Source organism: Crocuta crocuta, unplaced genomic scaffold (genome assembly GCF_008692635.1).
Source record: "Crocuta crocuta isolate KB4526 unplaced genomic scaffold, BGI_CrCroc_1.0 scaffold322, whole genome shotgun sequence".
NCBI lineage: Eukaryota > Metazoa > Chordata > Mammalia > Carnivora > Hyaenidae > Crocuta > Crocuta crocuta.
Genome location: NW_027532592.1, coordinates 1,789,748 through 1,804,769, shown reverse-complemented (window position 1 = coordinate 1,804,769; position 15,022 = coordinate 1,789,748). Strand labels below are relative to the sequence as shown.

The window sequence follows — 15,022 nt, the reverse complement described above, 5'->3', positions numbered from 1 at the left end:
TGGGCTCTGCACTGACAGCGTGGAGCCTGCTTGGGATTCTCTCTCTCCTTCTCTCTCTCTGCCCCCATCCCCTACAATCTCTCTTTCTCTTGAAATAAATAAATGAACACTTAAAAAATGTTTGAAATAAACTGTGGCTTCTGACTGGGATGCTCTCTCTCGGATGGCCACCCCTGACAGCTGCTGTCATGCTGTATGGCACGAGGTACGGCACGGCGAGGTGAGCCACACAGGAGAGACTGGGGCCTGCCAAGACCACCTGAGTGAGCCCAGGAGCATGTTCTCCAGCTCTAGTCCAAGCCCTGACACAACTGCACGCCTGGCCAACAGCGTGACCCAAACCTCATGAGACACTTGGGCCAGTGGCACCAAGCTAAGTCACAACAGATTTCTGACCCAATGAAGCCATTGAATAATAAATGGTTGTGGTTTTCAGCTGCTACATTTTAGGAAAATTTGTCATATGGCAACAGATAACATCCAGACCATGCAAAATTCTTCAGTTTTCTGCTGTTGTCCATCAAATACCCTTCCCGAGGCTCCTAGAAATGGAGCTGTCTGTGGGAAGGAGCCAGCAGACGACACAGCGCACATCTCTATCATCCTAGCTATGAGGTTAGGATCATCCTCAGACTTAGATGACATGTTTCTCCAAATCATCATCCCGTCCCTGAGCTGTTCACTACAACTTTCCCCTATTTCAGTAGCAGTGAGAATGCCCAGATCATACTTGAGCTCATGCTCGCCAGCCCCCAAAGTGCCCTCTCTGCCTAACACACTGAACTTCCTTCAGTTCCATAAACCAGCAGAGCTCCTCCCTGCCCTGAGGTGCTGCTCCTGGCCCTGGCCCGGACTTCAAGCCCTATGCACCCTTGGGATAGTTTCATTATTTAACTTAACACCTGCTGCGCCATTAACCTCCATGAGGGGGTCCATGAGGGGTGTGTCAAGGTCTGCCTTGTCATCGCTACATTTTTACTGCCTGGGAAATATTTATACAATAGAATGTCAATAAAAGTTGATGAATCACCATTATTATCATTATTATTATTTTAAATATTTATGTATCTTGAGAGAGTGAGCACCCATGGGCAAGCGGGGGGGGGGGCAAGGAGGGAGGGAGAGAGAGGATCTCAAGCAGGCTCTGCTCTGTCAGCACCGAGCTTGACACAGAGTTTGATCCCACAAACTATAAGATCTGAGCCGAAATCAAGAGTTGGACATATAACTGACAGAGCCACCCAGGGGCCCCACCATCGTGATTACTACTAATCCTATCGAGAGAGCCTCACTGTTTAGTAGGACAAGTAAAACTCTGCTGCACGGAAAACACATCGGCTCTTTAGACACCCTGAGTTCACATCCTAATTCTCCCCCCTCCCCCCCATCTCCTGCCAAATAAGGCAGTAGATCAAACCTGCACTTCCTCGTTTATAAAAATTAAGGGGTCAAAAAATATATTGAGGGGTCAGCTTCTGGGCTGGTGAACAGGTCTCGGAGATGTGGGAGTGAGGGTGAGAGGACACAGATGTTCCTGCCCTTTCCCCATTCCTTGCCTTCTGCACCCCTGAGTTATATCCTTTTACAATAAACTGGTGATCTAGTAAGTGAAAAAATTTAAAAATAAACGTTAAGGGGTTAGGGTTGGCCGTTTTCAAGATCCTTTCTAGCTTTCCAAAAGCTACATCTTTAGCCAAGATCACAGTCCGGAGACCCAGACCGACTGCCTGTTCAACACGGCCACTTAGGTGTCTAAGGGACCCCAGACTGGCACATTGCCTTCTGACCCTTCTCCCCACACTTGCCCCTTGTCTCTCTACATTCACACCCTCCTAAGCAGCATTACCACGCATCTGGTGCCTAAACCGCACAACTGGGGGATAATCCTGGACTTTCTCACGCCTACTCTATGACCTCGTCCAGTCATTCCACGCCCTTGATAACTCCCAGTCCTCTTCCTTCTTTCCAGCCCTGCCTGCACAGAGTACACAGAAGCCCCTCAGGCAGCCACACTGCTTCTAACCTGCTCTCCACACCGCAGATGGAGCCGCCTTTCTAAATCCCTGCAGCTCACATCACACCGTTCTTGTTCAAACCTGCCGGCAAGGCCCAAAGTGGTCACTACGAAACAAACACCCTTTATAACCTGGACCTTGTTGATCTTTTGAGCTTCAATCTCTCCACTGTTCTATTCTCCACTATGTGCCCTAGATTCATTCTTCCCTTTATTCTGCTCCAGACAAACTGAATGTTGGCAGGTGCTGAAATGTGGCTTTAGTCTGTGCTGTGCCTGTCACCTTTGACGTCTTTCCTGTCCCTTTATCCCCATCTCTTTTACTTGGCTAGTGCTTATTTGTCCCTGTCTTGGCTTGGACATCCAAGCTTCCTCCTGGAAGCCTCCCAGAGCCGTTCTAGGCCAGCATTTCCACAGCCCTGTGCTTACTAAGTACCAGTCCCAACTCCCACCTTGCTAGATGGAATCTGTTAGGTACTTGGCTCTCATACTCAAGCATACAAAACTCAAAGGCAGGTTCACCAACTGGCTTATAGTGCCTGGCCTACAACACTCAATAAATATCTGCTGACTAAGTAACCCTGTATGGTTATACAAAATAATGTAAAACATTTTTTATAAGAGGAAGAATTCTGCCATATGAAGTCATCATCTAGTCTATCTTAAAATATTTTCATGGTGGACAGAATAATGGCCCCCAAGGATATCCGTGTCCCAGCATAAACATGTTACATTAAGTCACAAAAGGGAATTAGGAAGCAGATGGGATTAGGTTGTTAGTCATTTGGCTTTAGGAAAAGGCAGATTACGCTATTTTATCTGGGTGGGACCAATGTAATCACAATGGTCCTTACGGTGTGGAAGAACTTGGTATGCCATTGTTGGCTTTGAAAAGGTAGGAAAGGCAACCATGTGGTGAGAAATGCAAATCTTTGCATTTTTTTTTATAAAAATTTTTTTACATTTACTTAGTTTTGAGAGACAGAGTGAGACAGAGCGTGGGTGGGTGAGGCGCAGAGAGAGAAGGAGACACAGAATCCAAAGCAGGTTTCAGGTTCTGAGCAAGTGTTCAGCACAGAGCCTCATGTAGGGCATGAACCCATCCATGAACCATGAGATCATGACCTGAACCGGAAGTTGGATGCTGAACAAACTGAGTTACCCAGGCGCCCCCTGGGCCTTGACATTTTTAAATTTGAACACACTTAGCTAGGTATGCACAGTCCTGTCCATCAAAGTTCTCATCAATCCCAGGATCCCAATCCCGGCCCAAACTAGAGTATATAACGGACTCCATTCGGCATTCAAGTTTAGAACTAAAAAGACTCTACTATGGTGGAAGCCAGATATGTAAAATGCAGACTGGGCATTTGCATAATCAGTTATTACTTTAGGTATCAGTTAACCTGCCAGCAGGCACGTTGTACCAGATGTTAAAGTGGGGTGGCACCGGAAATATGTTTTTAGGAATATACCTTAGAGGAGCAAGGTCGGGACAGGTAAACCTGAAAAGAGAGTATTAACTAGAAAGATCCCAGGAGACAAGAGAGACCTTGACAAAAGAGGTAAGATGTAATTATAGTCCAATTAAACCAACTGCTTACTTTTGTTGAATGTTGCTCCCGGTCCATCACACTTAAAAATCATCCGCTACATACATAAGGACTACAGGAACCAGTTAGAAGCACCATCTTAGGTTGAGTACTTGATAAAGAGCTTAAATACAGGATGTTCATTCTAAGGACTTTCTAAGGACTTTCAGAACTGATAGGATTAGCCTTCTTACAGATAAGGAAATGAGTTACTTTCCTAAGATGACTTAGGTAGGAACAGGCAGGGCCAACCTCTTTGTTCTTTTTACTCTGCAAGCCAGACTCTAGTCACAGATGCATTTCCAAGATTTGTTTTCCTCTAGCTTTCAAAGCCTCTTGGTCACCTCCCAGCTGGAGGCCGCCAGCAGAACAAGTCAGGGCACTGAACAGCCAGTGGCATGTCAGTCTGGAAGTTCTTCCTTTCCCTGTTTCCATCTGCTGCCTATCTCTGGCTTCCTGCCATGTGCCGAACTGTTTTTGTTAAACGCTTAAACACTAGGGTGACTGAGTAAATAAAGTATGTTCTATGGCAACCATCAAACACTTAATAATCAGAACTTGTCTTTTTCAACTCCACGAAATTTACGGGTTAACGCCTGCCGGGCGCTAGGGTGGGGGGGACAGAGAAATGGAGAGTGACTGCTAATGGGTAAAGGATTTCTTTTAAGGGGGAGAAAATATTTGAGAATTAGATACATAGTGTACAACTATGAGAATATACAAAAACCAGGAGGTTGTACACTTTATGATGGTGAATTTCATTGCATGTAAGTTGTATCTCAATAAAAAAGACTGGAGTTAAAACTAAAGGAGCAGAGGAGCGCCTGGGTGGCTCAGCAGGTTAAGCATTCAACTTTGGCTTGGGTCGTGACCTCATGGTTTGTGGGTCTGGGCCGCACAACGGGCTCTGTGCTGTCAGCATGGAGACCACTTCTGGTCCTGTCTCCCTCTCTCTCTGTTCCTCCCCTGCCTGCACTCTATCTCACTCTCAAAAATAAATAAACATTAAAAAAAAATCAAAGGAGCAGATATTACCAAGTGCTGGAGAAGATGTGGAAAAAATTATAACCCTCATATGGTGCTGGTAGGAATGTGAAATGGTGTATGCACTATGGACGATAGTTCAGCCAGTCTTGAAAAAGTTAAATGAAGTACTGCTTTATAATGTGTCAATTCTACTCCTAGGCCTACATAACCAAAAAAATGAAAACATACATCCAGATAAAAACTTATACGGTACCAGAAAAGACTCCGAATAGCCAAAGTAATGTTGAGAAAGACAACCAAAGCAGGAGGCATCGCAATTCCAGACTCCAAGCTATGTTACAAAGCTGTAATCAACAAGACGCTATGGTACTGGCACAAAAACAGACACATAGGTCAACAGAACAGAACAGAGAACCCAGAAATGAACACACAACTATATGCCTAACTAATTTTTGACAAAGCAGGAAAGAGTATCCAATGGAAAAAAGACAGTCTTTCAGCAAGTGGTGCTGGAAAAACTGGACAGCAACATGCAGAAGAATGAACCTGGACCACTTTCTCACACCACACACAAACATAAATTCAAAATGGATGAATGTCCTAAATGGGAGACAGGAAGCCATCAAAATCTGAGAGAAAACAGGCAGCAACCTCTTTCACGTCAGCCACAGCAACTTCTTACTAAGATTTTTTTCTCCAAAGGCACAGGAAATAAAAGCAAAAATGAACAATTGGGACCTCATCAAGATCTAAAGTTTCTGACTGGGCGGCTCAGTTGGTTAAGTGTCCGACTTTGACTCAGGTCATGATCTTGTGGTTCCTGAGTTCGAGCCCCGCATCAGGTTCTGCACTGATAGTATAGAACCTGCTTCAAATCTTCTGTCTCCCTCCCTCTCCCTCCTTCTTTCTCTGCCCTTCCCCCATTTGTGCACGAGTGTGCGCGCACTCTCTCTCAAAAAAAAAAAAAAGATACATAGCTTCTGCACAGCAAAGGAAAAAATCAACAAAACTAAAAAGCAACCGAGAGAATGGGAGAAGATACCTGCAAATGACATTTTGGATAAAGGGTTAGTATCCAAAATCTATAAAGAACTTATCAGGGTGCCTGGGTGGCTTAGTCAGTTAAGCATCTGACTTCAGCTCAGGTCATGATCTCGCGGTTCATGCATCAGGCTCTGAGCTGACAGCTTGGAGACTGGAACCTGCTTCAGATTCTGTGTGTGTGTCTCTCTCCCCTCCTGTTTGTTATTTTTCTCTCAAAAAATAAAATAAAAACATGAAAACAAAAGAATCTATCAAACTCAACACCCAAAAACAAATAATTCAGTGAAAAAACGGGCAAAAGATATGAATAGACACTTTTCCAAAGAAGACATCCAGATGGCTAACAGACACGTGAAAAGATGCTCAACATCACCCATCATCAGAGCAATACAAATCAAAACCACAGTGAGACACTACCTCATGCCTGTGAGAAAGGTTAAAATTAACAATTCAGGCAACAACGGATATTGGCAAGGGTGCAGAGAAAGAGGAACCCCCTTCACTGCTAGTGGGAGTACAAACTGATGCAGCCACTCTGGAAAAGAGTATGGAGGTTCCTCAAAAAATTAAATATAGAACTACCCTCTGACCCAGCAAGTGCACTACGAGGCATTTATCCAAAGAATACAAAGTGCTGATTCGAAGGGGCACATGCACCCCAATGTTTATAGCAGCACTATCACCAAGGGCCAAAGTATGGAAAGAGCCCAAATGTCCATCGACTGACTGATGAATGGATAAAGAAGATGTGGTATATAAATTCAATGGAATACTACCCTACCCAGTCATCAAAAAGAATAAAATATTGCCATTTTTAACAATGTGGATGGAACCAGAGTGTATTATGCTAAGCAAAATAGGTCAGAGAAAGACAAATACACGATTTCACTCATATATGGAATTTGAGAAACACAACAGATGAACAAAGGAGAAGGGAAGGAAAAATAAGATAAAAAGAGAGAGGGAGCAAACCATAAGAGATTCTTAAACACAGAGAACAAACTGGGGGTTGCTAGAGAAGAGGTAGGTGAGGTAATGGGCTAAATAGGTGATGGGCAGTAAGGAGGGCGCTTGTTAGGATGAGCAGTGGGTACTGTATGTAAGTGATGCATCACTGGGTTCTGTTCCTGAAATCAGCACTATATGTATGTCAGTTAACCTTAATTTAAATAATAATGTACTCTTAAAAAAACAAACAAACAAAAAGTACAGTAATGATCCTAGGAGCATTATTCAATATAGGCAAAAAGTAGAAACAGTCCCAGTGTTTATCAGCTGACAAATAGATAAAGGAAATACAGTATATCTGTTGCAGTGGAATATTAACTGGTAGTAAAAAGAAGTAAAGTACTGATACATGGAGGTACAACATGGATCAAGCCTGAAGATATTATGCTATGTGAAGGAAGCCAGTTGTAAAAGACCATATGTTGTATAATTCCATTAATATGTCCTGAAGAGACAGATCTATGAAGAAAGCAGATTAGTGGTTGACTAGGGCTGGGAAGGCCCAACGGAAGATGGGGAGTGACTGGTAGCAGGTATGGGGTTTCTTTGTGTGATGATGAAAATGTTCTAAAATTGATGGTGGCAATGATTATACAGTTTTGTGAATGTACTAAAAATGAGTGAATTATACACATTAGGTGGAGTGTACAGTATGTGACTATCTCAACAAAGCTGCTAAAAATTTATAGGCTCATTTTCATCCATTTTTAGGATGTTTACTTAAAGCTATGCCAGATTCAACTATAGTGAAAACTTGATGGGATGCAGCTTGAAACTCTGCTTAGTGGACTATATTAAAGAGATTCAATTCTGTTAAGGAACTAGTCTCATAATAAAATGGCAATGGGGGACACCTGGGCTTAGTTGAGCGTCAGACATCAGCTCAGGTCATGATCTCTCATTCTGTGAGTTCGAGACCCACGTCGGGCTCTGTGCTGACAGCTCAGAGCCTGGAGCCTGGTTGGATTCTGTCTCCTTCTCTGCCCCGCTCCCTCTCATGCTCTGNAAAAACATTAAAAAAAATAAATACAGAAATGAAAATAATAAATAAAATGGCAACTGGACTTCTGTGAGGCAGAGTTCAAGGTCTTAGCAGGTTTTTAGAAGTGCTGCCTCTAGGGTATTTATTTTCGAACGCCCACTCTCTATAAAGAGAGCTTTCATCCTATTCTTACTTTCTGATTTTATGCTCTAATTAACTTTGCCTGCTGCTCATTAAAAAAAAACAGAAATTTTACCTCCAGAAAAACCTGTAAATAATGACATGTCTCCTCATACTATTGCTCCACCTTTTTTCTAGTACTCGCTTTTGGAAACAGAAAAAAATTACTACCAATTAACCTAGGTACAGGGGCCCAAGAGTAAATAAATTCACCTTAATATGTTTTTTTAAAAAGTACTGAGAGAGCGCCCTACTATTGCTGGTTTGGAATGGAGCGTCAGGCTTGATACGTCATTTCTCATCTGAAAAGCTGTTGTATTCTTAGAAAAGTGCCTATCTGCAAAATTTTGAGGTTCATGTCCTTGGGATCTTAGGATTTGCCCTAAAAAGAAGCGCCAACACGCCCATGCGTAGACACCTCCGCAGGGACTCTCCGCACTGTCTGCGCTGACACGGGTGACAAGGCAGAGCCGTCCTCAGGGGGCTTTACTTCAGCTCAGGAGGAGGGCACTGAAGTGCCGCAGCAGAGAGGGACAGAACAGACTAACTGGGAGCTGTCGGGCAAACAGGATCCCTTGGACCTGGTGACTGGGCACGGAGGGAGAGAGCCGGGCTGGAGCGATCCCTTAGGGTACACAGAGACGACTCGCAGGCCATCCTGAAGCTGCCATTCCCAGTCCTCCCCAGGTCTAGAAACAAGCAATTCTGTCCTCCTGAGAAGCCTTCCACCCTGCTTAGAATCCTACTGCTCACCCTAATTTAACAACAAAACTTAAAGTACAAATAAAAATGTACCCCTTGCATTAAAAAAACTCAAAAAACCCTCTATAGATACAGAGGTGAGTCACCAAATTTTAATCAAGTTCAGACCATATGACCCCTGTTCGAAACCTTAGGAATTCATAGCTCAGAAGGGAATTTTGTAGAGATATATAGAGATGAACTTCATCATTATAAATTGAGGAAACTGAAGTACAGAATCGTTAAGTCTCACCAAGTGACCTAGAACCAGAAAATTTGAACTTACAATAGTATTACAACTCCTAACTCCATTTTCTTACGCTTTCAAACTCATTTTACTTAATATATATAAAATAATTGAGAGCTAATCTGTATAAAGACTATCCTTAAGTTTTATAAATCACGTATTTCAAATGCATTAAGGGACAGTAATGCCACACTTATATGCTCACTGGATAATAAGCACTGAATAACATAATCACACCTAGGGAAAATGAAATAAGGTCATGGAAGGAAGGAATAAATGGAGCCATCATCTTAAGCTATGATTGATCCATATACATATGTAACTAGGTCTCAGATCTCAAAAACATCAAAAGAATGTATTAGAGACGCACAAATTGCTCTTGAATTATAGTTATTGAATAAATCAATCCATATATAAATAGCACTACATACATCATCTGGTTTACCTCAGGTCTTTTAAGAAAAAGCTTTCATATCTCTTTTCAAAAACTATTTTAGGGGCACCTGGGTGGCTCAGTCAGTTGAAGCGTCCGACTCTTGATTATGGCTCAAGTCATGATCTCACGGTTCAGGAGTTCAAGCCCCACGTTAGGCTCTGCATTCCCTCTCTCTCTGTGCTCTCCTTCTCTCTCTCTCTCAAAAATAAATGAATAAACATTTTAAAAAGTTATCACATCACATTATTGAAATAGTAAGGATAAATTTGTAGGAAATGGAAAGTTTGATCTTTTACTCCAAATTAAAAAAAAAAAACAAAAGTACAAGATATGGATAGATTGACTACATTTCTAATCAGCCAAAGCAGCAGAAGATGGGAAGAGACACTCTCCTTCATTGTCTTTTTTTATTTTTAAATTTTTTAAATGTTTTATTTATTTCTGAGAGAGAGAGAGACAGCATGAACAGGGGAGGGTCAGAGAGAGAGGGAGACACAGAATCTGAAACAGGCTCCAGGCTCTGAGCTGTCAGCACAGAGCCCGACGCGGGGCTCGAACCCATGAACTGTGAGATCATGACCTGAGCCGAAGTCGGCCGCTTAACCCAGGCACCCCTCCCCTTCATTGTCTTGAAACCCATGAACTGTGAGATCATGACCTGAGCCGAAGTCGGCCGCTGAACCCAGGCACCCCTCCCCTTCATTGTCTTGGGCCTCATGCAAAGACCGCTACACTAGGTGTCCCAGCCAAGGATGTTCCAGATTGTTCTAGTCCCACATCTTTCTGATAAAAAACAACAAGAGGCTGCCTTTTCCAAAGGTGCCTGTGATTCAGGGGGAAAAAGTCCATAGATCCAAACTTTAACTGCCAAACTATACACCAAATTAGAAATACTCTGGGGGGTGGAGTGGGAAGAAACAGTCTGAATTACTTTGTAACCAAAGCGATACAGGCCATGAAAACTAGATGTTTTATTCAGCACCGATGGATGTGCTAATACAATTATTCACGTCCTGAGCTGGAAAGACCCCATGAAGAATTTTAGACTGTCTTAGCACAGAAACTCACAGATGAGAGAGATCAAAGCCACAGTGAGGACAGAAGGAAATTTTTAAGGCTGATATCGGTAGAAAATGGTCGAATTTATAAAGGAAGAAGACAATATATGTTTAAAGTACCTGGTGTGAAAGCATGAACAAATAAATAATTTCAATTTCAGCACATTTATTAGAAAGTACTGGAAGACCTATAAAGACGGGACCCTGTGGAAAGGCGGCACACGCAGGACATGCCACCCTGCTGGATCCATGTGCGCTACGGGAGAGCCGGCTCCAGAGTCTATTAAGAGAAGTAAGCAAGATGTAGGACAGTGTGCAGAGTGTGGGACACGAGACAGCTTATTTTTAGATAAAGGAGAGTATAAAACAGAATTTTTAAACTACCTTGTGCTATCTTCTTCGTGGTGCCCCTTTTGGTTCTGGAGCTTCTTTTTCCGGGTATTTTTTTGTCCCTTCCCACGGAGGCCTGCCCATCCTTGGGGCTTTCATAGGGAGTGTCCGCCGAGTTCTCACACGCAGCCACCTCACAGCTGGGTGTGCAGCTTTCGTTATTGTTGAGACTGTCCTGCTCGCTGGCTTCAGGTTTGCCCATGACGTGGGTGCCCGGGCTCAGACCCTCCCGACCGTCCCCGTCAAGCTGATTCTCATTTTCATCTGATGCCGAAGGCAAGCGTGTTACTGTACTTGACACGCCGTCACCAGGATGACACCCATCTTGTGGTTCTATCTGCAGATTATATGTAGGAGTTTCGCTGTCATCCATTAGAGCATCTTTTGTGGAACCATTTATGTTTCATGAAAGTCCTTCCATGTCTACAATGACAAAAGAGAAAAGAAGCTACTTCATTTTCTAAACTCCAGGTTCTCAGTGATTGTGGTCTCTTGGGTTGTTTCACTGTAAGCAGGGAAAGGTTGGAAACGACCAAGGCTCATTCCTACTACTACTTCTGGCTCACAACCGCCCCCAGCCTCAACTGGTTCTTGCTTGAAGACAAGGGTGCTCAGCCCCGGCTGCGTGTTTATTACCCAGGGAGCCCGTCCAAGATGGGGCCCTGGTACTGATACACTTTCTAGGTTCTCCATGTTATTTTACCGTGCACGATGCTGGAACTGTCACCTTAACGAAGGTAGTGAAATTACTGGTTAAATGAAGTCATCTGCTGAAGTCAATCACTCATCTATTATCCCTGGACACTTACCAGACAAATGAAACCTGTGTAAGTCTGGATGAACAGCAGCACTGTTTGCAAATGAGCACGTTTAAAGATATTTTAAAAATAAATTGAAAAAAGGTACACAGAAAATTCAGGTAGTACATGCTTCTACTATATTCTCATTACATCATTTATTTCCAAAAATAAGTCCTGGAAAGTACTGAAGAAATGTCAGCAAATTCCTTTTATACAATCAAAAAAAAAAAAAAAAAAAACCCAAAAAAACGGAGGGCCACAATTAACTCTAGGCCAGTTTAGACCTGGAAAATCTAAATCTGCTCCAAGGAACCTTCTAACATTTTAAGGATACACAAAATAGATTCTAAGCATTTTATCAGACATGTTTTGTCCCTTCTCATCTTCCAAATGTCTATTACATTTTAAGGAAAATCATGCCAGCCAAAATTTAAAATTTTTTGTTTGCCAATCATTATTTTGAGTTTGAATCAAATACAGTATTCCAGCTACCTGAGAAAAAGTTTAGTAATTTTTAAAAAAATTCTTCAAATTAATAAAAATGTTTATTTGGTCTTTAGAACCATGTAAGTAAAGTATAATTCTTTTAAAACATGAAAACAAAGTACAAAATAAAACATTAGCCCTACATGGATTGTATCATATGTTTTCTACATAATTTGCAACTGGAATATTTTATTTGATTCAGACATAAAAGTACTGGTTGGCAAAGATAAAAATATCTATATTTGGATGGTATCATTTTCCTTATACCACATACTTCCATTAACTTAGGTTTAGTCCTAAAATAAATTCTAACTAGAGTACAATTTTTAATTTAAAATCTATTATTTTAATGAAGTATCTTTGAGATCACTATCATGAGAGAACTCAGCCTTGAATGACTTTTAAAATATATGTGGCCAGAGGAGCCTGAATCACTCAGTTGGCTAAGTGTCTGACTTTTAGCTCAGGGGTTTGCACTGGGCATGGAGTCTACCTAATAAAAATATAAAAAATAAAATCTTTGTGGCTAAAACAGATCAGTAGAACAGGAGAAAGAGCCCAGAAAGAAATCTACATGTGTATGGTCAATTACTCTCTGACAAAATGGGGAAAAGACAATTTCTTCAATAGACAGTATGCAGAAAACTGAGCAGTCAGCTAAAAAATGAAACAGAACCACTTTCTCACACCAAATATACAGAACAATAAATTCAAAATGGATTTTTAAAGACCTAAATGTGAAACCTGAAACTATAAAACTCCTAGAAGAAAACACAGACAATAAATTCTTAGACATAAACCTAAGCACTATTTTTCTAAATTCATTCTGCATTCTGGAAATGCAGTGGTGATGGTTATACAACAGCATCAATGTAATTAATGCCATGGTGTTGTAGAGTTAAAAATGGTTAAAATGGCGTGTTTCATGTTGTATATAAATTTTATCACAATAGTGAGAAGGAATGTGTGTGGCTATAAAGGAAAAATATCAGCACTTAAAACTAGTAACAGCCTCAGTTGTTTCTAATTTAAACAATCAAGTTATATCTGACATGTATTTGAAAGTATAAAGGTTTTTCTTTTACCTGAAAGAGACACACAGATCACGTGCCAAGGAGGAAGTGGGAGGCAGAAAGCAGTCTAGAGAGCCCGAAACACCACACTTCTGTCTTGCTGAGTCTCCATCATGCATCAGAAACTGTGACAGGCACTTGACACATTTCATATCTAATTCTCCATGCAAGCCTACACAGGAGGTACTCATACTGTGTTTCAGATGAAGAATCTCAGGCTTGGAGAGGCAAAAAATAACTTGTTTAAGATCATATTCCTGGGGGGAAGTGGAACTGGATCTGAAACTGGGTCCTTCTCACATGAATCTCGTGCAGTACAGCATTTAAAGGCCGAGAACTCAGGCTGACTGAGGGTCAGATGCTGGCGCTGGCTAGCATCTTCAAGCTCCGACTTTCTTGTTTGTAAGTGGAGAACTATTGTACCCACCTCAGAGTCATTTGTGGGGCTCAGACAACATGGCAGGTGATACACTCAGTGGAGTGCTCAAAGTTAGCCATCATTACTCCCTGAGAAACCTCACAGGCTGGTGTTCGACACTGATAGGTTTATTCAAGTGTGTCCCTAGCTTTACTGCGGCTGCAGAAAGAGCTTTTCCAGACTTCCCAGAAATGATACACTAATGCTAACCAGCATCAGCTGAAAATGTTGTAGTTAAATTCATGATAGGAATATCTCACTTGGTTACTAGAATGCTTAAGTATCAGTTCTGTGCATCCTGATTCAAATGATTAAGCTATCTAGAAATCAGTGATTAAGGCTTCTTGGTAAATATAAAATTATAGATCACATTTCGCAGTTTTATTGAATGTCATGTACCGAGCCCCATGTTCAACTTTTCAGACAAATACTCTTATTCAATTCTCAGAATTACCCTAGCAAATAGGTAACGTTAAGTCCCTCAATACTGATGAAGAAACCAAGGTTCTTATCTCTTCAAGAGTCACTCAGCTAGTGAGTTCAGAAATGGAATATGGACCAGTTATGATACTGAGGCCATACTCTCAATCATCATGTTCTATGGACAAAGAGGGAGAAGCAACGGAAAGAATATTTCACTGCAGCTGTGGTATACCTCAGTGAAAAGACTCCACCTCCCGCAGGGGCCACAGCTCTAATGACCAAGAAGTTCACGTTCCTGGAAGTACTCTCTTTTCCTGGGAATGGCCGGATGCACACAAAATACCATTTCCTGTATGGCTTGCCTTCTTCTTTGAGGACTCTTTTGGGCCTCAAGGTATTTTGCTTCCTATGGTTTCGTGATGACGTAATTTAATTCTCAAAAGGTAACTCTGTAAACTCCTTTCTAACACTAATTCTTACAGTCTTTCCAAGGTGTGAATGTCCTATAATTATTCCTACAGGATATCTTCTCCCAATTATTCAAGGCCTGGCTCAAAAGCCATTTCACTTTGCCTCCCTGAGGTCTCCATTCCAAAGACCCATGCATACTGTACTGCTCTTTACCACTCAGTGTCATAGACACAGCCCTTCCCCTTCCTGCTCTGCACTATGTATTTTTGTATATGTGTCCTCTGAGATTTAAGCCACTTGAATACCCATAACCCAGCTACAGATCATTTTTATCCTTCATAATATGTAGCCCCGGGCCTTGGACTTTTGAGACACAGTTAACTGCGCAGGACTGATTCTGGCATATTTTGCCTTTTCACATCATGGTTGTGAGTGCTGCCCAAGTTTCCAGCCTCTTGTGTGAAAACAGCATTCCTAATACGTCCGCTGTGCTAACGCCACCTGACAAGTTGACTCTGTATGGCTGACAATTTTAAGCACTCATATCCAAGTCAGGCTTAGACAAAGCTTGAAAAACCACAAAGCTTTGTGGAAGAAGCTTTAAATAAAGCAATTAATTCAGAGTAACAGGGGCGCCTGGGTGGCTTAGTCGGTTAAGCGTCCGACTTTCACTTAGGTCATGATCTCACAGTTCGTGGGTTCGAGCCCCGCGTCGGGCTCTGTGCTGACTGC

The 15,022-nt window shown here is 42.0% G+C and overlaps 1 protein-coding gene across 1 annotated transcript in view; it reads right to left on the bottom strand.

Moving 5' to 3' along the window:
• The window catches only part of CNST (consortin, connexin sorting protein), a 68,473-nt gene extending 55,364 nt beyond the window's left edge, over positions 1 to 13,109 (bottom strand). The window contains 2 exon segments of the mRNA XM_077779885.1: positions 10,674 to 11,102; positions 13,051 to 13,109. Coding sequence (XP_077636011.1) covers positions 10,674 to 11,052 — 379 coding nt within the window. The 5' untranslated portion in view covers positions 11,053 to 11,102; positions 13,051 to 13,109.
• Between the last annotated feature and the right edge of the window lie 1,913 nt (positions 13,110 to 15,022).